The following is a 23,354-nucleotide window of genomic DNA, read 5'->3' as shown; positions in this document are numbered from 1 at the left end:
CAAAAGACAAAAAATCTCAATTGGGTCATTTAGAGAACAAAATAAAAATCAAATTGATTTGCATATCTTTATCTTGCTTCTGGACTATATTTTAAGAAAATATTATTTAGAAAACAAATAGAGAATCATTCAAATATATATATATATATATATATATATATATATATATATATATATATATATATATATATATATATATATATATATATATATATTTTATTGGACAGAGAGCCAAAAGAGAATCATATGAATATACATTCTTTTCATCTCTTGATCACCTAAATTAAGATGGCGAATACATGGCTCAAACTCTACATATCTAAAAATTCACTTCTATGAGGCTAATATTTTGGAGTCTTGATTGTTAATATTAATCAAGATGTCGCCTTGAACCCTCCAAAAGTTTTTGAGCTTTCACCTGCATTTTGATTCATCTTGGTATGTAATTTGATAAATCATCTATCAAAACAATTAGAAATATTTTTAGTGGATGGCTGCTGATTCATGATCGTATCAATGACATGCCAGCCACTCATCCGATGGTTCTCTTGAAAATAACCCTTAGACGCTCAGATGTTCCGCAATGGGTTGCATGAGATATTATGTGCAGTGGGACATGACCAGCCGCCAAAGTATTGGGATGTGAAGAAGAGCTGATGCTGCTGCTGAGCCAAGCTCCAAACGGGGCTCTCTCCGCCAAGAGATGCCCCTCCTCCTCCTCTTCCTCTCCCTTCCTTCCCTTCTCCAAGCCCAATCCAACTCTCTTCTCCAAAACCCGCCCCCGCTTCCCCTCCCGGAACCCTAGACAACGGCCCCTCCACCTCTCCCTCTCCACCGCCGACGGCGCCGGCGAACCCGGCCCCTCCGGCCGCCCCCTCTCCTCCCCCTCCTTCCCCTCCCCGCCGGAGGACGAGACTGTCTCCGTCGGTGATGACGGCGTCCCCCTCGAAGGCGTCATCCAGTTCGAGAAGCCCGAGGCTTCCAACAAGCTCGTCTCTTGGGCGTACGTCTCTATCCCCCTAAAAAAATTCCAACCTTTCGTCTAATTTCATGTCTAAATTCGCTATTTTTGAAAATGTCCGTCTCTAAAAATCCAACCTTTCGTCCAATTTTATGATTTGTATCTTCGGATTGCAGACAGGTGGGTCTTTTGGCCGGAGGGGATGTACTGTGCCTTCTTATCTTCTCAGCGGTTGGGAGGTTCAGCCATGGACTCCCTGTTCTCGATGTGGAGACCTTGCGGACTGCCGACCCTTTCGTTGCTGGTTAGAGATTTCGCACCTTTGTTTCATTTGAGAAATTGGGATTGGTGTATTTTGTAGTCCTGAGGCTGTTTGTATTGATCTCCTTGCAGGGTGGATATTGAGCGCCTACTTTTTAGGAGGTTATGGGGATGATGGAAAGGGACTGAATGGTTCGAGAACAGCTATTATTGCTGCTGCCAAGTCTTGGGCGCTGGGAATACCGGTAATTATCAATTTATTTCCTAAAATTCTGATTTGATTGTATAAAAGGGATGGTATGCCGCACCAGTACATATTGGGTCTACTATATCCTGGTACACCAAACCAACCTCTGTACTGGACGTGCCGACACTATACCAAGCTGATACTGGTAAGGGTCCGGTACCAAGATTACAAATCTTGATTGAAGGTGTAAGGCATGAACTTCCAAACTTTGAACTCCTTTGTATTTTGGATGAAGTATCTAAAATTATAAAGACAATTATACTGCTGCATCTCCTATGTCTTGGACGTGGGAATTTCAATTTATCTAGTTACACTAATTCTTTTACTTGCATTTCTTACCGCTAGCAAGGATCCTCATCTGTCTGGTAGCTCATAATTTTAGAGCTCCATGAAATCTTCTGCTTGACCACAACACTAATTGAAATGTCGGAATGCTTAATGATGTCATGGTGGATTTATTTCATCAGAAGCATGCATGAGTCATATATGATCGTGAAATGATGTTGACTATCTCATCATGGATCTTCTTGCTGATTTTGCTGTTGTATGCGCCTAATTGTGTTGATGTTATACAGAAGCTTCCAGTTTCACATTGTGAGGCCATGATAAACAGGCTAATGTAATGCATTATCCTGTTTAACACGGCCTCACAAGGTGATAATTTAATGCATTATTTGCCATTACATTATCTTTGTAGAAGCAAATGGTTGGCAGAGTTCCTCGGTGAGATTAACTATGTGGTAGGCCATGTTAGAAAGTATGAAGAAAAATTCTGAAAAGAGGAAACCATTCCTTCATGCCTTCTCTACACTATATCCAATGTCTTTTGTAGTGATTCCTTGCAAGACTTGCTTGACAACCATTTTTATGCATTCTTACTGATATGATTTCATTGCCAGTTAGGACTTGTCATCAGGACAGCAACATCAGGACATATTCCACCAACTGCATTCATCTTGATGGCTATGGGAAGTACAGGTATCTTGCTGATTGCATGGCGAGCTCTGGTCAGCAATCTTCTTTCTAATAGAGAAAGCAAGCAAAATGATGTATACAGGCGTGGGAGCCCGTTTGAACTTTTTGAGGTGATAAACATGGCATTTTCCAAATATGTTTTTTCCTGTCCAGGAAGACATTTTTATCAATTCAGCATTAATGATACCTTAGCTTCAGTTGATGTTGTGACTGTTCTTGAATTCACAGTTAGTTGGTTCAGGAAATGCCCTAGCTTCAGCAAAACTCATGGAGATTTGATGTCTCCTTGGCACCTAGTCATGAAAGATGAGCTTCAGTTTATGGAATGAATGAGACTGGAGGATGATCTTATAAGATAATAAATGGAGTTGTATGGACCAACATTTTAAGCAATAGAGAGAGTTTTGGCCATGTCATTTAGATTAAAAGTATTCTTATGATATGTGGTAAAATCAATAAGGATGGGTCTAAAATTAGTACTTTAATGTTGGAAAAGGTATTAGGTATGGGTTGATATAATGGTGAATAACCAGATTCATTTGGTACAAGATGAACCCCAGATACATGAAGAGACCCTTGCAAGGAGACGAGCTTACATTTGTTTTGAGAGTTCATGAAGATGGATGACAAGTTGTCAGCAAACTAATTTGGATTCTTTTTCCTTCTCAAGTTTCTGACATTTGAAATGTGCAGTGATGAGAGTGCCTTTTATGATTTGCGACATTTGTGGGTGACCATTTTGGCAGATGCAGTTGTTCATTACACATGCTTATAAAATGTCTATGAGTGACATCACTTTTAAGAAATCAAATATGTGCTTGCAAAAGATCAAATCCATATTTAAAGTGAGAGCTCGTGGACAGTTAACTTTTAATTAGTCGAAGACCAAATGCATGCTTCTCATTAAGTGTCTTCTGATTGTCAGAATATTATATGGACTTTTTTAAAAATGTATAATATAAGTGATTCTGTATAGGAAAACACTCTTACCATGAAATTGGTATCTTAAAAAAAAATGATATGCTTTAATATTAGTTTTTATCTATTGAAATGACATATAAGAACCCCTTTTTCCTTTTTAAAAATCACTTTTTTTTAAAAAAAATTTAAGGATGGTGACTTAATTTGAACATAGAGCTGGGATTGGTGGAGAAAACAATGGATAAATGATCCTTCCATGACTTTAAGTGATTCGAGGTGGAGAGGGAAAAGGGATAGAAAGCAGGACGGTGGATGGTAGCCAAAAAGTTTTTGAAGTTTTTTCTTGCTCAAATTGTTAAATCGACTTGCTCATTTGCTGAAGGTATAGTGGAAATTGATTTTGCTGCAAAGTAAGGGAAGCATCTTAAAGAAAATTTTTGTTGTATTATGTTAGTCTCACATTCTTTACTCTGCATTGATACATTTTTTAACTACCATACACAGCAACATTTTCCCAGACTATAGCATTTATTAGTCAATATGGCAATATACTTGATGAAACAAGTACTGTTCTACTAGCAGACGTTCTGATCATCGTTGCAACCCTAGAGATATTCTGGTATTCTTGTTATTTGTTTACTTGCTGAACTGGAAGTAGATAAATGTTTCAGGCTTTGACTATGTCGCCTCATAGATATTATGGTGTTTTTTCTTCAACTTTTTATGTATGGCTCTTTTATCAGCATTTACACAAGTGTATCATGCAAATTTCATTGCTTCGAATGCCAGTTGAAATTTGGAGATGTCAGGATATCCAACTATTGAACTGGGTAAAAAATAGTCGACTTAAATTGTTAAGATTTGATCTTCATTCTGAGATTTCTTAATTTCGAGCTAGTAGGCTTTAATGTTCATTAATTAGAGCTGCACATCATTAAGCTGCAGCTCTTGTCACATGGTTGCCACAAAGGATAATACCTTCAGCCAAGGCACCAAATAGAGTGATAGATCATATGGAAAAACTTTTGGTGGCAATATAGGTACTTTCAGCAGACATTTTCTTTTCTAGTACAAATATCATGGATATGGTGAGAATCAACAAATGTTTTGTTAAAAATTCTGAGGTTTCATATATAATATCTCATGTACTTTCTCTCGTAAATAATGGTTCCAAGAAAAGATAGCTCATTCTAATAGGGGTTATTATAATCAGTTGTGCTCTGAAGCAGAGAAATATTCTGTCTGAGTTTTGGTGGCCTCCCATACTACAAGCCATATCTTAACAGGGAGTTGTTTTTTCCCTTTTTTTTCTTTTGATTTCTGTGGTTTCCTACTTCCAATTTCAGGAAGTTGAGTTGTTCCTCTTGAGGCTTATAAGGTCATGTTTAGGAAACATAAGAGAAATTATTGTCATATAAAATGCAAATCCTCCTGTGCCTTACAGCTAATCTTCTCTCCATGGATTATTAGACCTAAATTATTCAGGAGGAACAGAGACATTATAGTCCTGTCTGATTGTTCACTTGCTTCAATTAGGAACTCAGGAAAAGAAATATTTGTAATGGTGCTGTCATCATCAAATAATTTATCTTCTATGAGCTTTGATACTTTAGTAATCTGTGAAGGTTCTGTTGCTTATGTTTGGCTTTGACATTGAAATTAGCTCTTTGAGAACCTTCAATTAAAAATGCAAGTAACTTGAATGTTTCATTTTTCCACTGCAGTTGCTTACATCTTTGGTTCGGAGGTGGTGATTTTGAGCCTTTCGTCAATTGCCAAGCTATGGTTTCTATTGCTCCTTCATATCCATTTACTACCACCTGCTGTGTAAGTCGATGTTCTGCATTTGCATATTATAGTAGCAGAATCCTGTGAGTACAGTGAAATTGCATTTTCTCTTTAATAAAGAGATGGGTATCGACTTGTTGCCTCAGCATCAGTTGTTTGTGCTACTTCTTGTGCTCGAATGTTCTGCAGTACCCCTTCTATTAATATTTTAAAAACCACTACAAGAATATCTACCAATACTTTGGAGGAACCAGATCAGTTCCATAGTTTAAAACCAATAATCTATGATATCCACTAATTTATAATGTTTTTGTTTTTCTGCTTTAAGATTAATATTGGGTGTCCATACATATGTGCATACTCGTGCATGCTATGTCTTCTACAAAAGTGCAGTGGATTACTAGTATATGTCAAGTGCAAGAGATCTGAGGGATGACCCACCTCTAGTCTCACCTCTGCCTCACTTTCTCAACACCATGATTTTCCGACAGAAGGATGTCAAGTGTGTGAGTTTGTGAGCGTTGTGCAAGTCTTCATTTTTGCTTCAGGGTAAACTGAATACTATATACATTGAATATAAGTAGATGGTATTCCAGGTGGTGGTGAATGAAGATTGTGGTCTAGAGACCAACCGTTACAAATGTTTTAGGGAATAATCAATGTCTCTAGTCAGTCAATTGAGCCTTTCATGTGCTTGTAGTCTATTTTGTCAATTTTGTTGGCACATGTAAGCCTACATATGGATTAGATGGTTTCCTCCGGAAAAGACAGATTTAAGCCATTCACAAATGACTTTAAGCTTGATGGAAAGCAAAATGCACCAAGGAGACACATCACAAGGGATGCCAGAAGGGCTCAGTGGACATCTGATAAAAATCATAGCTATGGAATGGTTGCTAGCCCCAGATTCGATGGGTTGGAGACTGCCGAAGGTGAGAAGCTCACAATGGTGGATGGAATTCGATTCAATTGGAACTCACAAGATGGCTGTAAAAGATAAATATTGAAGCTTACTAGATACATAAATGGGAAGAGAGATGTTGGTTAGTAAATTTCACTCAAACCATGTAAAGGAGAAGGGCCTGCAGGTTGGTTAGTGAACATAGAAGGAAAAGAGATGTATAATTGCAGACTAGCATTTGGCATGAGTACTTGCAGGTGACTTGTTGATTTGTGAAAGCAAAGTATTATTATTACTTTTCTTTAAAATCATCTATTTACCATGCAACACTTTTAGTGCCTTAGGATCATATTTATGTTTTAGAGATAGAGAGAGAGAGAGAGAGAGAGAGAGAGAGAGAGAGAGAGAGAGCAAAAAATGTGCCTTATTAGATGAGTGTTATGATTTTTTACAAATGTTGAAGGCAAATTTAAATGATGGAAAAAAAAATGAAGGGATGTGGCTTCCCAACTACTGAAGTTACATTCCAGTAATAAGCCGCTCAGGATCAAAGTTTCCGAATTTAGAGAGAGAGAGAGAGAGAGAAAACTTTCTCAAATATTGGGATAATAACAAAATAAGGTAAAGTCATTGCTATTATTATATATTAAATTAAACATGCAAAATATAGGATATGCTATCCTGATATATGATAGGCTTACTCCAAACCACCTCCACTGGCATCACATAGCAACCTTTTTCTCACAACCGGTGATTGTTTCCTGAACAAGTCATGCAATTATTCTTCATCAATTTGATTATCAGAGATTTAATTTAAAAAAGTTATCAACATATCTTTATTGATTTTGAAGTTATTGTAAATATGAATGATGATCATGAAATTGGGAAAATAGTTCAGAAGCTACATATTGTCGACCGTTGTTTCTACGTTATGCTAGGATGCTTTATTTTTTTAAAAGAATACAGCTGGTTGTCTGTTTTCATTAACATGAGGTGCAAACATCAAGTGGACGCATGTACCATGTCTCTATTCTTATAAATATAAAATTAATAGAGAAAATAGTTATGCCATCAAAATTATGAAATAGTCTGTGTTATTGCCTTTTAAATTAACTTGACATAATTAGGTCCATAAAATGTAATAAATAAAAAAAATATATGAAAATATATTTTGGTACATGAATCCAAGATCCAAGTGTCAACATGATAGTCCCTGATACAGTTCTTATATCCATGTGTGTAATGTTGTATAGGAGATGAATGTTGTTTTCTTGAATTTTTTTTTTTTTTTTTTTTGCTTTCTTGCCTTTTGAATGATACATTGTTTAAAATATCTCTACCCTCTCTTTGCAACGTGATGATCCTTTTGCTTTGCACTTTTATCCTTATCATCTGATTGATTGGTGAATTATTATTTCATACTCCATTCATCATGGATAAGACTTGCGCTGTTTTAGAAGCTCCTCCATGGTGACTCCTATGGCTGGTGGCAATGAACTAAATCCCCAAAATGTAATGCATGAACTCCACTCTTATATATAACGTCGCATGTGTTTCCAACCAGAGGAAGATAAAGGTAAGCATTTCTTAAACAATTAAGAGCATATTTCACAAAAAATAATGTCATAAAGCATCTACTTTGAGATTCATGAGAACTCTAGTCTATTTGAAGGATGAGAAGAGAAGATGAACGTAATACTTTTTTAAGCTAAACCATGGTCATAACCATTTAGCCTTTTTTTTTTTTTTTTTTTTGTTGATGGAACATAACCATTTAGCTATGAAAAGAGAGAAGTTGCTAGTATCACAAATTATCTAAGATGTACCTATTGTCCTATTACTTATTAATAATACAAGGATTGGTAATATCATGTATACTCGTTTTCCTGGACTCCTTGTTCTGTTCTTCACGGATAATGAACTTCTGCGCGACCAGCCAGCCACTTGGGTTGGCGTCATCATTACCGCTTTGTATCTAGATATGTTCTTCTAATCCCCCTCCCCATAAATTACAAGTCCTTTAAAAAATAACTTACATAAAGAATGCAAAAAAAAAAAAAAAAAAGAAAAGAAAAAAAAGAAAAAAAAGAGGGCAAAATATATTTCTTAGAAATCCTCTGTTCTCCTAATGCTATCCAATCTGTCTCAAGGTGCATGATAGCATTCTAACTTGAAAAATAAATGGATTAAAATGTATTCCGGTGTTCCTCCTCAGTGCATGGGACAATCAGTGGAAAACTTAGCAATACTATAGCTGATTTAAATGTCGATGTGATGGTTCTTGGCAAACCGACGAACACAAGTTAGAATTGCTCTTTTGATTGATTCAATTCTTACGTTATACTCTTCTCCATTCTTTTGACTTGTCTCCAACACAAACATTCCCCATCGTATATGTATCCTTGGTTCATTAACTTAATAACAGTTTGCATTCAAATAATCTACTATTTATACCAGTCTTACTGCTGGAATAAAATGTGGGGCGGTAAGGACGAGTCTATAGTGCCAACCGGAGTGAGTGAAACTGACCTTTCAGGCTAAAGGTGCGTTTTGCAGCCTTGAGTTGGTCGATTCCTTGGCTTTCTTTCTTTGCATGCGCACGAGACCATGAGATTCTTTCCTCATCTAACGTAGCATTCAAAGGATGTGGATGCTTGGAGGCCTTTCTTTAGGATACCCACCATTTGAACCACTTCACTGCTTTGAAATCTGTGGCATGATCATAACGAAGTCTTATGTTTATGAGCATAAGCACAAAGACAAGCCTTGCCTATTCTATGTTCACCGTCCGAATCTTGCTTTGGTATGTATGCTTACAAACATTAAATCCTCTGTATGTTTCTTCGCATTAAGCCATATCTAGTTCATGATCGGCATGCAAGATTGAAAATTTCATACAGTCCTACCCTTCAAAATCATTTTTCCTCGCCAAATTATTGCCAAACTTTGAGAATTTGATTGTACTTGTTACCGTTAAAAGGCCGAGTTTCTATGCTTATTAAAATTCACTTGATTTTAGTTGTTGCATGTATAACCAGGTTTTGTTTTGGTGTTTTAAGTTCCTTGGGACAAAAAGCCGAAATCAGACAAGTGAATGAAATCAAATTTGTTTCTTTTCAGAGTCATGATCCATAGCTAACTCAATTGGATTCAGAAATGTTGTCTTTGGTCACTGTCACGGCTTGCTAATAACATAGAACCATGGTCGGTTCAAGTCTGAATGTCTCATTGCTGAAAGCCGGAATTGGGATTCCCAGCCGAGAAGGATTGCTACTTATGCAACTATCACAACTCAGCGTGTCACACAAAAAAATTAGTCAGAAAATATTTATTTAAATTTTTTGATCCTATATAAATATTCAAGATCTATTCAATATATAAATACTGTGGGATTAATTCTTGCAACTACTGTTTTAGCTTGTTGAACCCAAAAAAAGGGTTGTTTGTGGATCTTCTAACAAATAAAGCCATGGCGTTTTTTTTTATTTTTTATTTTTTTACTTGCAAATGGGAAATTCATACGGCTCTAATGATGTATACACATCATGCAAAATTAGAAAATAAAATATTACCAAAATATGTAGATACTATTGCCACGTCCTATCATAAAACATCATCCGAGTTATTCCCACGGTGATCCAAGGAAGTGAAGTGACCTGTGGTCGTCACTTCTGCTCTCTCCTCTCACGCAGGCACAAAGGAAATGGATTGGATCTTCATCACCAACACTACATCATCATAGAGGGATGTGACAACCTCATTTTTATCACATATATTCCATGCCAATTAAGGCAATAATAGGATACCAGGAGCCATTAATGTGGTGGTCTCTCTCAGCCATTGGCTAGCCGTAGGAATGGGCCTTGGCATCTAAGCCACTTCAGAAACTTTCAAAAGCTAGGGCCAGCAAGGTATTAGCACGGTATATGCGACTAAGCCTCCATTAGAACTGTAGGTGGCCATCGTTCATATTGATTTGGTGTCACACAACATGACCTTTTGCCCTTGTTATTCTTTCAAAAGAAAAAAAAAAAGGGTGATCATTGAGCTATTCAATAGTTGCAAATCTATCCAGAGGCACTTCAAAAAGTGAGTTTACTAGTAGGAAAAAATTCACACCTACATCACATGACTTCTTAGCAAGATATGTTAAATATTAAAGTGAGAGAGTGATTGAACTCAAAATTTCTTGTATCCACATAATGTGGTTTAGGAAATAGCTTGAGCCCTTAAGGTAATACCTCACTTGCCTGACCCCGTATCCAGTTAAAAAGTCTGAAATCCTTTTCTTTTGTAACGCAAAAGATGGTAAGCCCATCAGAAGTCTCTAATCTTCTTCACACTACCTTCGAAATGTTCTTCTTTGCAACAATGTTGTTACTTTATGTTTGAACAACATAACTACAATGTGATCGGATAGATCATAGCATTATGACTCTTGGTCTAGCTTCATATCATCAGTGTCTTAGTACCAGAGCAAAATTTGTGGTCTTGATGAGAACAATCTCTTCAACTTTCGTTATTAAGTAGTCAGGTTCCAAAGTAAGAGCCACCCACAATTAAATTTATAAAACTTGTCCCAAGTATTCAGCTTGTCACTACTAGCATTCCGCTAATCAGATGGCTGTTCTGTAAGCTAGAATGTTTATATGGGGAAAAAACAAAAGAGCAAAGCAGATTTCTTCAGCCTTAGCAGCAAAAGCAAACTTTTGCATTGAAGACCCTGTCCTCTTCCCTGGCTTCTTTAATCACACAAGAGGGGAATGTTGGAGCATGCACACATCCATTTGTAACTTTGAAGGGAACCCTTTGCTCAAAAAAAAAAAAAAAAAAAAAAAAAAAAGGGGAAAAAGAAACTTTCAAGAGAACCCCACCACCTTGCTCTGATGTGAGGACTTCCGGAAACAGTCCGAGACTGTGGTGTTGGTTCTTCTAGGCATGCTTATTTTTGTGGTTTATCTCAATGTCCCTTATTGCTTGGCTTTACAGCCTTTACCATCCCCTGTCCACCCGAATCCAACCACTACTTTCCCTGTTTCCCGGTGGGAGGAAATTACTGACCACTCCGTAATTATAAGCATAAACAGTCATTTGGATTTTGGAAAAAAATCCAGAGAATTGATAAAAGTAATATGTGTATATATATATATTATATATATATAGACAGACACACCCACACAAATAATATGAAACTTAGGAAAAATTGTATGTATGTGTATGAGATAGATGGTATCATTAGTTTGTAACCATGAATATTTCTTGAAATCAGCATGAATAATTCTCTTTTTTTTTTTTTTTGATGTAAAAATCAGCATGAATAATTCATAAATAAATTTTAGAATTTGTGAACAAGTGAATAGTTTATTTATTGACTTGAGTTTTTAGTATAAATCGAAGAAACATTCTCAAGGAAAAGAATCATGTATGGTTCAAAATATTTTAACAATTTGCAAGATATTGTTTTAATGCTTAATTGTCAACGTTCCCACCTTGCCTTCCCATCGCATGCACCAGTGAAAAGCAAGAGCTTAAAATAAGGAATAAAAAGGGAAAAAACCCAAGGATAATGAGGTGACAAGAGTCTATCTTGGACTTCTTAAGACAAGGGGGATGGAAGAAATGCATCAGAGGTGATTGGGACATATGACACTTGCCCTTTGGATGTTGACATGTCATTCATCTTGATGGAGGAATAGTGGAGAGAGAGAGAGAGAGGAGCAGAAGGGGAAGAGAGGCAAAGGAAAAGCACATAAAGCATAGGGCTCGGCAGAAGAGCAAGGGAGATGCTTTGATGGGAACTTTAATGGTGTGTTGGAAGACAGTGGAATGTCATGTGAACTTGCAGCCGGGCTCTCTCTCTCTCTCTCTCTGATGCATATTGACTTGGGTAATGTTCTCTTGGACTCAGCTCTTGTCGCTCTCATTCAGTTGATATCCAAAATAGGTCCCCTCCTCCTTTAGCTTTAGGCTATCTGGGTTCTTGTTGGGATCTTGCTTGGATTTTGGGTTGTCCACGTGAAAGGAGAGCCCCGCATTTAATTGCATTATTATTGTACAGTGGCAGAAGCATTGCATGGAATGGCTTTCATTTTGCTTTCCATCTATTATTATCATCTCTTTGACTACTTTGAAATGAAAACAAAACAAAGTAGTAAGAAAGCCCCAGAACACACAAACGGACTGTTGTAAGAGAGCCATTTAGCTGCCTAATTTTGGGAAGGTGCCACAAGAGGGACGCTTTTTTTGAACGATACTGAACGGGAGGAATAAAAGGAGGAAAAAAAATGGGAGGAATTAGACGCATGCTTCTCAAGCATAAATAAGTAAAGCCATTTATTCATTACCCAAGAAAAAGCCATTTATTTGTATTGGTTGCTCTTCTTAATTTCAGTATTCTCAAAGGTTTTCACTCAATCAATTTATTTTTCAGATCTGTAGCTTTTTAAAGTTCAAATTAAGCAAATAGACCTGCTGTTGGTAACTTGGTACTTTACACACCACAATATTTGAACTAATTCTAAAAGTTTTGCTGAAATATTTTGGTTCAAGGCCTGTGTAACTGGTTTTAGCCCTCAGGTTAGTTAATGCATAACGTTGCAGTACTACAAAACTTGTTTCAAAGTTACAACAAAGAAGCTCATAACTGTGCACTGCTGCAAAATTTATTTAAAACAAAGCTGCTCTTCTTACCTGATATTTATCTTAGTTTTCTTTTTCCATGTTTCTTCTTTCTGCTAATTTGTTGACCACTTTATTCATATTTCTGCAATAAATTGGTATCCACTTGTATGACACTAGAAGAAGGTACCACAATGACTTGTCAATTCACTTGCTTGGCCTGTGGCCCTCAGGTCTCATGTTGTGTGACCAAAATTATCTTGGTACTAAAATTCTATTCGATCATTTCAGAGAGGAGGGGGGACAGATGGGCTTGTCTTTTTTCGGTTGATGGCTGAAATTCCCACATCTCTTTTCCTTTTTACCTTGCCACTGACCTTTGTCCTTAAAGATCTTTTAACTGGCACTCTTTGTTTGCGTCCCTTTGTAACATAACTCTTAAGCGAGAGTTTTCTTGTCTTCCCTTGTGGGGTTAGAGCTTACCAGCTCTTCAGCTGTATCTAGGACTGGTGTTCAGGCCCACAGATTCCATTTGATGAAAGAGGAGACCAGTGCCTGGGCCTTTGCTTTCTTTCTCTACAGACTGCTAAATATTTTCACATGAATTAGAATAGTGTTGAAAGAAGAGAGACCTGATAACTTTGGCAGAGTGGAAGACAACACCCATGGCTAGAATGAATCATGGAACAAAATCTAACAGAAGTTATGGGATTTGGCTTGGGATTGGCTTTGGGCCTTTTGCTGCACAGCTTATGTGGAAGGCAAAGAAGGTCTCCTTTCGGTGGGGGCCGAGCTATCAGTGAGATACCACTCTGTAAGAGCTATAATTCTAACTTTATGTTGGGACCTACAGGCCAAGGGATAGTCTCAGATAGATAGTTGCTATGAGACGTAGACCTTAGCTCAGCATAAAAGATGCTCCTATCTATAGAAGCACTTTGTTTCACTTTGCTAATGCTCAGTTAAGTCATCGAACCATGGCATTGACCGTTCGCTTTCTCAGTAGCGAAAGCATTTCATTGACCAGCCTGAAAAAGTGCTATAGGTGCATAAAGAATGGCAATGCTAGAATATGACCATGAAAGAGAGATTATGTTGAAACAATAATACTTGTCCAATTAATAGGGACCTGTGGAAAGATGATAGGGTGGAGAAGGCTATGCCATATAGGTGGATAGAAGTAGTTACTTCTCCAGCACAATTGGAGTATTATTGAGGCCTGGATTCTTTCTATAAAATTTAATACCAAAATATCATGTAATCAGTCTCATGAGTTGTACCATGAAGTTACTGAAGAGAGAAGCTGAATGTTGAGATAATGACTGAGGCTAAGAGTTCTTACCAAGCTTAATATGTGATGATATTTGTAGGAATGCCTACCAATCATGGGTTAGCTTTTCCCCATGGCAATATGGCAAAAGAGTTTGCTTTCCCCACATGATATCTAATTCATGCAATTGTGCTTGACCTGCAAGCAAGATGCAAGAATGGGGTATTCTTACGTGTAAGAAACTCAACTCACACCCATGAATGCATCGACAAATACACATTTTTTCTTTTCTTTTCTTTTCTTTTTGTTTTTTAAAGAAAGAGAATCATACAAACTATTGTCTTTGGTAGCTTGTCTACTTCTCATGCGACATGAGGTTCCCCACTTAAAAAGGCATCACAAGATCCTTATAAGAATTTGGGAGTAATTTTCTTCTCTTCTCAATAGTTTTCATGACTCTGGCTTTCTGAAACTTCTCATGCTTCTTAGGATTAACTAGCTGCTTAGCCAATAAAAGGCACTCTTTGTGGTCCTATGTGCACAACATTAGGGAGCACGTAAAAACCTATTTTATCTTTATTATTATCCTATAAGCAAACATAGTGACCTTATAGCCATATCTCTTAAGTCTCAACCAAGTGCATATCTTTATTTTTATCTTCCAGTCAGCTTGGTATCTTTTTTCTGAAAAAGTCACATTTCTTGTGTTGTGAGTCAAATTTTATGAAATGTTTGTGGAGAGGCTGCTGGAACTTTGGAAGCCTTGGTTTTATGAAGCTTTGGTGGTGAAGTAAATATTGCATCATAGAGCTATCAACAACCAATCATGTATTGCACTTTGGCAGTTGGCTTGATGAGATTTAAGTTAATAAGGGCAACTGAGCAAGTCTTCTACCATGACACAGAACTTTTCATTTCCCTTGAATAATTAGGGTTATGGTAAGAGTTTCTAACCGAAAAAATTGCATTCTTGAATGTAAAGGATGTGAAGTTACTGTTAAATTAAACCTTCGAATCAAAATGGCAAAGATATTTAGATTATGTATGGTAGAGATTATACATTCCCTTTTAATTACTCGAAAAAGGCGTCTATGCACCTTTTGAAGGATGCATGAGCCCTCCTTCCTATTTTATTATGGAATCATATCTAACAATCTCCCACAGTTTTATAGGCTATTTTGGTTTGGTCTTATGGATGGTTTTTCTTCACGTAGTGAAAGAAGATTAGTAGTGTTCTTCCCTGACACCAACTACACCTTGCAGGATACGTATTCATCTAAGCATGCATGAAACAGAGGATTTTTAAACCATAATTCCAACCTCATTTGAACAGAACAAAAATAAAGCAATCCCATTTCTTCTTTAGCTGAGCTTTGATAAATCTTGCGAGACCTGATATCTGGTGAGCATATAGCAAGCGCCATTTGGGTTTTGATTCGAGGCCCAATCATTTAGCTTCTCGCAAGAGCAGAAATCAGCTCAATTCGTAGAATCTAATGCAAGATATATATAATCTAACAAGCATCACCCAGGTAATTAATCATTTATTTATTAATAAGAGAACCATCTATATTAAATTCCAATAATGCATGGGGAAGCAGCAGGCTAGCACTGAACAAGACCAAGCAAACATCCATGAGTGGTCGATTGTGTGATTTCCATGCAATTTTGAATCACGGTTTGGAGGATCCATCCAATTCTGCCCACAGGATTGTTCACCAGTGGTTCTTTGATGCTTTTGCTCCAGATTGATTCTTCCTCAAGGAGAGCAACATTATTTGAGGACCATGATTCCAGTAATCTTAGATGTAGCCATGCATGGCGTGGCATCGTACAATGTGTTTTTTCTCCAAGATGGACATTGTGAGACTGATAGATTCTCAGTGAATTACCTCCAAGAGGGAGGAAAAAGATAAAAAGTGGGGTTGGTGAAAGTGAAAGGTGGAGGTGGAGCAGAGTATGACGAGAGGCATTGCTCCAAAGCGAGGAGGCAACATTCCAAGCAAAAGTGCTGTAGGATGTAGTTAGTGGATTCACTCATCATTACTATAATCAAAAAAGAGATGGCTAGAAGAATACATGGCTGTTGTCTTTGTACTAGAGACCCCCTCCACAGCCCCACCTTTCCTCCATTCCCTTCCCAAGCTCACCTCATTCCCACTTGCTTTTCTGATACCAAATCATTCCCACAAGAAAATCTGTCTCTATGGAGGCCATGCATATCTGCATGCACTATAAAAACCTTCATGAAAGCCCCACTACAGACCCCTTGTATAATTATATCATTTCCAATGGTTCAGGGGTCCAAAGATCCAAAAGAAAGTAAGATAAGCACATTGCTCATTGCAGCTATGTTAGAAAGTTTCCTAGAGACACCAATGGGCCCTGCCAAGCTGCGATCCAAGGATCCCACTTCTTAACTAATAGGCAACATGATTGATTACAACCAGTACATCTATTTCAAAAAAAAAACTTACGAGTGCCACTTAGTTAAGACTAAGGATCCAAACTCCACAAATCAGAAGTTAAGCACGGTGCTCATCAGACCCTATATAAAGAAAATGTTATAGGGACTTTAGATTAACCCTACACATATAGCATGAGAAGGATCTCAGACATGCTCAGCATATACTCTAATCATGACCCAATATTTCTGGTGAATTTGATTAGATTCTAATAAGAAAGTTGGACGAGTACTCTAATCATGAATCAATATTTCTAGTGAATTGGGTTAGATTTTAATAAGAAAAATGGACGAGTCTGAGTATAGTAAGCTTGATGGATTCTAAGTGAGGTTTTTTAATGCCTTTATATCTCAAACGGCGTTTATGATAGTAGTATTGATCTCGTATGAGAGTGAGGCATTTTTTTTTTAATTTCTTGGGGCCCTTCATCGTTCCTGGCGACCCACATCCCCCTCTGTTTGGAAACAGCTCTTGATCACAGCCAGTAGCTTAAAAAGGCATAAGAAGTTCATGTGAGCTTTTAGCAAAACCAGCTTCTCCATCTCTACTCCTACAGGGACTCTTACTTTTCTGCTTGGTTTAGTGGTGATGTATCAATATAAACTATAACCAATCAATCCTCTCCTCCAACACCCACCCCGCCCTCCTGTGATTTTGATTTTTGAATGAACTATGGGTTGGATAGGCACAAGGTTGGAGCGATAAGTTTTATTAGGACCTCTGCACCGCAGTCTAGTACAGGGATAGTACTGTAGTGAAGTGACTGGTTGGACAGTAGTCCTCCCTGTCAATCTATCTATCTCATGGCCATGACACTGAAAATAGCAGCCTTGTTTTGGCCCCTCTGACCAGCATCCAGCTTGAATGCTAGCACAAGGAAGTGGAGAAGGAAAGGGCCTCCTACTCTCCCCAATGGCAACCTCGCCATTAATTCTATCGCCTTTCAAGATTCTTCTTATGGGCAATGGGCAGATCAAGACCTAATTGTGGGTGCTTTTGCTGCCTTGACTTAGGGAGGGCCTTACTATGAGTAAAGATCTTCAGGAGTGTTTAAGGGCCTTAAAGAAAAGCAAAGCCACAACCATGGTGTATTGGTGATTCTCAAACACAGGTCCCTATGGAAGGCAGGAGGGTGCTAGTTATTAGCATTTGCTTGATGGAGCTCATGCTTTTTGCTTAGTTTAAAGGGACATCTGATGTTCTCCTCAAGTGCTTTTCATGGAGAGTACGCATTGAGGATTGGAGAAGTGCTCCATGGTGTTTTTTCTGAGTTTGAGCTTCTTTGCATTGGGTCTTGGTAGACAGCAGTGAAAGAGGAAGTTGAAATCCATGAACAACAACAACAACAACAACAACTGGTTGGGCTTCTCTCTCTCCCCTCACATGAACATGGAGGTGTCTTCGGAGACACATCACCAACCAAATCATCCGAGTCATCAGCACCAAGATCGGCCCGCCCATGCTGCTGTTTCCTCTCTAGTCCCTTGCAGCTTCTTCCTATCTCCACCTCAGCTTAACAGCTCTGGGCTCTGCTATGGAGTTGAAGGAGAGACTCTGGGGCTCTACTCTCAGCTGTCTGTCATGCCACTGAAGTCTGATGGGTCTCTTTGCATTATGGAAGCCCTCAGCAGATCACAGCAGCAAGGTCTATCTCAACCGCTGCTCAATTTTCTTTCTTTAGCTTCTTCCAGCTTCCAAACAAACTATTGTTTCTAAAAACACTTTAACATCTTTTCTTTTCCTTTTCGCTAAATGTGGTGAAGGAATGGCGCCATCTCCATCCCCAAAACTGGAAGACTTCTTAGGTGGTGGTCCAAACATGGGGTCCCATCATCAGTTTGGGAGCAATGACAGAGAAGCAATGGCCTTGAGCTTGGACAGCATATACTACCACCAAAACTCACAGCCTGAGGACAATAGAAGCCATCCCTTGGACCTCCTCCAGGTGCAACAGCATCAGCAGGAGCATCCATACTTCCAGCCATTACAAGAAGGCTTGTGCTCTGGGCTAACAGGCCACGAGATGTACAATGCTCCATTGGAGGAACCAATGGCAGATGATGGGATTCCAAGCTTGAAAAACTGGGTAGCTGGGCACTATGATGCTGTCAACAATGGATTGGGTGAGGAAGGTGGCATCGGGTCTAGCTCTGTTGGTACAATGGGATATGGAGACTTACAGTCCTTGAGCTTGTCCATGAGCCCTGGCACTCAGTCTAGTTGTGTCACAGCTACACAACAGATATCACCTTCTGCAAGAACTGAATGTATGATCTTAGATACACCCAAGAAGAGAGGGGCTGGGAAAGCGGGACACAAGCAGCCAGTCCACAGGAAGTCCATTGATACGTTTGGCCAGAGAACCTCTCAGTATAGAGGTGTTACCAGGTCAGTGTTGGGGAATGTGGTGCATTGGTTTCTAAGCTGGCGTTTTATTTATTTATTAGTTTCTTGTTCCGAGGTCTCGCCATCTATTTAATTTATTTGATTTTGTTGTTTGCTAGTATTTCCTATTGCTTGTTTTTTTTCTTTTCCATGGACTGTTTGTATTTGAAGTTTTCTCATGTTGGTATGTGATGATTCTAGTAGATTTTCTTTCTTTCTTTTTCTTTTCTTTTCTTTTTTTTATTTTTAATTTGTTCTCACTTCTTTCTCTTGAATTGCTTTATGTAATGATGTTGTGACGTGTTTTGTGAATCAGGCATAGGTGGACTGGGAGATATGAAGCCCATCTTTGGGACAACAGTTGCAAGAAGGAAGGCCAAACAAGGAAAGGAAGGCAAGGTCGGTAGGGAAAAAAAAAAAAGAAGAGAAAACCTCATCAAAATTACATTTTATTCACTTGTTCTTCCCTAATGTTTGAGCTTTTGACTAACTTTTCTTGACTATTGGATAAAATCTTCATCATCTTCTTGCCTGGGGGTAATGATGTCTTCTGCAGTTTATCTGGGTAGGCATCTCTGTATGTTAAGATTTATGTTGGCTAACCTCCAAATCCTTTATAATGGTATAGCACTAACTTTTGTGATTCCAGGGGGTTATGACATGGAAGAGAAGGCTGCAAGAGCTTATGACTTGGCTGCTCTGAAATACTGGGGACCATCAACACATATCAACTTCCCGGTATGTTTGATCCTTCAAGACCCTTTGCTAACAAAAACCCCAACGTTTGACTATAATATTTAAAATGTTATGGCCTAAGTTGGGTTTCATGCAGTTGGAAAGTTACCAAGAAGAGCTGGAAGAAATGAAAAACATGAGCAAGCAAGAATATGTAGCCCACTTAAGAAGGTAAAATTTCTCTGCTTCAGTCTCATGGAACAACTTAGCTTGGTGTTGCACAGAACTTCTAAGTTCTCTTCCGTGATCTTGGTCGCAGAAAAAGCAGCGGGTTTTCGAGAGGGGCCTCTATGTACCGAGGAGTAACAAGGTTTATTCAGTTCTCATTCATTGTAGAACCACAATCTTTTCCTTGGTCGAGATATAGTTTTGATCAAATTGTCTGTCCTTACTGATCTGCAGGCATCACCAACATGGAAGATGGCAAGCTCGAATCGGGAGGGTTGCTGGAAACAAAGATCTTTACCTTGGAACCTTCAGTAAGTCTATGAAGTTATTTATGTTAACATGTGTCTGCCTGGTGCCATGTCACACATTCTTCTATCGGTTCGATTTTACAACTCATTTTCAAGTGATTGTTCTCAAAAAATTAACAGTTTTATCATGTTGCTATTGATCTAGTATATCTTTTCTTTCCAAAATGGTCATACTTTTGGAAGGCTGGTTTCTTAGTTGTTGCAAAAGATCTAAGTCTGACTGGTTTACAACCTTCTAATCAAAAGATAGAATTAAAATAGGTAATTTCTCTCGTATGGTGTTTGAGTAATACAAGCTTCATCAAGACTGTCTGTTGGGAAAAATGTTTAGGATATAAAATAGGTTGTTAAGGTACTACTGTTTGATTAGGCTTAACTTTAGTTCTCACAAGTGTGCGATGAATTCTTAGGCACTCAAGAGGACGCAGCTGAAGCCTATGATATTGCTGCAATTAAATTCCGTGGGGTGAATGCTGTTACCAACTTTGACATAACAAGATACGACGTGGAAAAGATCATGGCAAGTGGTACACTGCTATCAGGAGAGCTCGCGAGAAGAGCCAAAGCAATAGAAGCAGGCAATGATGCCTCTTCAACACAAAAGAGCAGCACAGAGGTTGATCTAGCTGAAGAGAACAATAGCTGTGGTTCTGATTGGAAGATGGTCCTCTACCAGTCCCCTCAGCAAATATCGCAATCCTCTGAATTGCTCAATCACAACCCTGTGACAAGTATCGATGATTACCGGAGCTCCACACCTCTCTCGGCAGCTCTGCATGGCATGGTGGGCATGGAGATGGTTAGTTCGGTCAAAGGGTTGGAGGATTCTGGCAAGGTAGGGAGTAAGCACATATCAAATTCATCATCTCTGGTAACCTGCCTGAGTAACTCCAGAGAAGGCAGCCCCGACCGCCCTGGTCTTTCGATGCTCCACTCCAAGCCTTCACCCAACTTCATCGGTTCCACCCCAATGAGTTCTTGGATTCCATCAACCCAGATCAGGCCAACAATTTCCGTGGCTCAAATGCCAGTTTTTGCTGCATGGAATGATGCTTGAGCTCCTACTGTGATGGTAAAACCATGTAAAGTTGATGAAGTAAAAGAAGAAATTGGAGAGAAGAAAAAAGCAAGTTGTATTGGAGAAAGAAGAGAGGAGTCTTTTTCTTTTTCTTTTTCCCATTTCCCATTTCCCTTTTCCCTTCCTTTTTTCAGTTGTTTTCTTTTGGATGAAATTGGAGATTCATGAGGTCTAATGGTGGGAGCAGGCTCTGCCCATTTTCAGGAGATTAGATTTCTTTTTGAACTCCTTTGGGACCGTTTGGGAGGAGGATTTTGCAGAGGTGGAGGCCTAAGGTTTTAAGGACAATGATTTCCTTGAATGAAATGATGTTTGGTTTGCTTTTGTTCTTGCCAAGTACAATATACAAAACAGCTCATTGCATCACAGCAATGCAGTGTCATCTTTTGACCAGCATGTCACTCTTTTCCTTCTTGTCCAAACCTCCTGATGACCATCATTAACAATGCCCTTTTCCTCTGCAAGCTTTGTTCAAAGGCTTTCAAGTTCCAACATTCCTCATCTATTCTAGAGGCTGAAAGATCCCCAAATCATGGTTGCTTGTCCCAGATTGATGATGGTTTTTGTTATGGCATAGGATTCTATGGAGGGCCTTTGCCTCCAAGGCTAGTGTACCCTATCTAGGGGAATGTGGTTATTTTTTTAAGTGTTGTTACTCCAACTGGGTAGCTAAAAGCATGGTGGATAGTGGACATGAGATAAAATGGAGACTAATTAAATTCCAAAACCGGAATCTGAACATAAAACACCACTCAACATTATAGAAAAAACAAATTAATAATGGTTGCACTATATTGAATTTTGTTTTCTTCAAATTTGATGAGGTGCCTTATGCTTCTAAAATCATAGCTTTCGCCGGCAACGTAATATTTGTAAGCTTTACGCTTATGATTGCATCAGGTTAGTTTAACACGGAAGAATTTAGATGGATCCTCCATTAACGAAGGCTGCTATTAATGGAATTTCCGGATCAAAAGGGCATTTATATTAGCTTGCAGTTAAGACAGCCTAATTTGCCGAGTTTATATTTGTTCTTGATATTCATATCTTTATTTGAATCCTTTGTTCATTCTTCAAGGCATATCTAACGATTTAAGTTATTCTAGGTGGCCATTCGCTATGTTTAGTGTATTCATTTCCTTACACTTGGTCGGGCCGTAATGTGAGAAAGAGAGACATCAAAGCTAAACTTCCATGCACTGTGACTTTTTATTTAAGCCTCATATAAAATTCATGCTGAGGAAGCTAAGCTTCACACTGATCTTGATGTAGTGAAAAGAATGGACTCATATTTCATAACAAGGTGGAAATCCCTCGCTATGTAGTCCATCCTTTAGATTATAATGAAATCTCTTCTTCATCCTCGCTGGACGTAGGTTTGTGGCCGAACAACGCAAATCTGTGTACGTTGTATTTTTTTTTCTATCTTCTCAAATCTCTTTGTCCTTCATCGGTTTCATTCAAATTCGTCACAATAGATCTACAGATTTTTATTTTGGGATAGAATCTGCATGTGGTGTATAGGCTTAACCATGCCACTGGACTCCTCGTAGCCAAAAAGGAAGAAGCAGAAACTTAGGTGACTCCTTTGCATCCTTGACACAAGAAGTGCTTCACGATTGTCAAAGGAGTTCTTGTCAAGAGGAAGAAGCGTTCGGCCTCTGATTCTAGGAGGAGGAAGAAGAATGTCCAGACTATCTTCTTTCTGGCAAAATATTCTTAAGAGTATAGCCAGCGTTTTAGTGCAGTCTCCCAAGAGCAAGGCAAGCTTGTTTCTGGCTACATAAGTCGCATGGTGATGCCCTCCCTCTGGCAGAAAAGTTCCCATATTTATTTCAGGTTTCACGGGAGAAGGATTAATTCTCTGTGGAAGAGCAATTTGAGTAGACTAATGGCAGGTTTATGTGGTGCCCTCACTTGACTGCAAGTCGGCATTATCATATCCATCCAAGAAACCCGTGGAATATTGCACTCCATCAATTATTTCCAAGACTCAGCAATCTCGGCCTTCAACTACCCAAAAGAAGAAGAATAAGAAGACAAAAAAGAAAAATCTTGGCCCCCTGCATATATATAGACCGATATGATTGCCCTCCAGGCCAGCCCCTGCCCCCTCTTCTTCTTTTTTTTTTTTTTTTTTTTTTTTTTTTTTTTTTTTTTTTTTTTTTTTTTTTTTTTTTTTTTTTTTTTTTTTACAAAAAATGAGATTGCCGGGGAGGGAGACGGTGGCGGCGGTGACCGACCTAGCAATCCTCTTTGGACGTGACCATGAG

General features: G+C 38.5%; 2 protein-coding genes across 5 annotated transcripts; both read left to right on the top strand.

The window, feature by feature from the left end:
* Window positions 1-607: 607 nt before the first annotated feature.
* On the top strand, window positions 608-9,332 carry LOC105058200 (uncharacterized). Of its 3 annotated transcripts, none has more exons than XR_834090.4 (6): window positions 608-1,003; window positions 1,138-1,265; window positions 1,355-1,467; window positions 2,369-2,554; window positions 5,090-5,192; window positions 9,175-9,332. XR_834090.4 is itself a non-coding variant. In XM_010941057.4 (5 exons), the coding sequence occupies exons 1-5, from the start codon at window positions 657-659 to the stop codon at window positions 5,117-5,119; spliced, it is 804 nt and encodes a 267-aa protein (XP_010939359.1). In that variant the 5' UTR covers window positions 608-656; the 3' UTR covers window positions 5,120-5,298. The 3 variants fall into 3 exon arrangements, 1 of the variants encoding a protein (XP_010939359.1); XR_012137100.1 differs by lacking the exon at window positions 9,175-9,332 and adding an exon at window positions 5,750-6,362; XM_010941057.4 differs by lacking the exon at window positions 9,175-9,332 and having other exon boundaries at window positions 5,090-5,298.
* On the top strand, window positions 6,451-21,405 carry LOC105058199 (AP2-like ethylene-responsive transcription factor CRL5). 2 transcript variants are annotated; one of them, XM_073249054.1, is made up of 10 exons: window positions 6,451-8,857; window positions 17,421-18,052; window positions 18,171-18,795; window positions 19,109-19,191; window positions 19,349-19,357; window positions 19,442-19,530; window positions 19,625-19,698; window positions 19,787-19,837; window positions 19,930-20,006; window positions 20,414-21,405. In XM_073249054.1, exons 2-10 carry the CDS (start codon window positions 17,737-17,739, stop codon window positions 21,058-21,060), a joined length of 1,971 nt encoding a protein of 656 aa, XP_073105155.1. In that variant the 5' UTR covers window positions 6,451-8,857; window positions 17,421-17,736; the 3' UTR covers window positions 21,061-21,405. The 2 variants fall into 2 exon arrangements, with proteins under 2 accessions (XP_073105155.1, XP_010939358.1); XM_010941056.4 differs by lacking the exon at window positions 6,451-8,857 and having other exon boundaries at window positions 11,383-18,052.
* The last annotated feature ends 1,949 nt before the right edge of the window (window positions 21,406-23,354 follow it).

Source organism: Elaeis guineensis, chromosome 15, assembly GCF_000442705.2.
Source record: "Elaeis guineensis isolate ETL-2024a chromosome 15, EG11, whole genome shotgun sequence".
Classification (NCBI taxonomy): Eukaryota; Viridiplantae; Streptophyta; class Magnoliopsida; order Arecales; family Arecaceae; genus Elaeis; species Elaeis guineensis.
This window is presented reverse-complemented; position numbering and strand designations above follow the sequence as displayed.

Bases quoted from the DNA above. Each gene is read 5' to 3' on its own strand.
- LOC105058199 (XM_073249054.1), top strand. From the start codon at position 17,737: ATGAACAACAACAACAACAACAACAACTGGTTGGGCTTCTCTCTCTCC. The intron at 18,796-19,108 runs GTCAGTGTTGGG...TTTGTGAATCAG, and splicing joins CAGTATAGAGGTGTTACCAG to GCATAGGTGGACTGGGAGAT. The intron at 20,007-20,413 runs GTAAGTCTATGA...ATGAATTCTTAG, and splicing joins TCTTTACCTTGGAACCTTCA to GCACTCAAGAGGACGCAGCT.
- LOC105058200 (XM_010941057.4), top strand. From the start codon at position 657: ATGCTGCTGCTGAGCCAAGCTCCAAACGGGGCTCTCTCCGCCAAGAGA. The intron at 1,004-1,137 runs GTACGTCTCTAT...TTCGGATTGCAG, and splicing joins AACAAGCTCGTCTCTTGGGC to ACAGGTGGGTCTTTTGGCCG. The intron at 2,555-5,089 runs GTGATAAACATG...TTTCCACTGCAG, and splicing joins GCCCGTTTGAACTTTTTGAG to TTGCTTACATCTTTGGTTCG.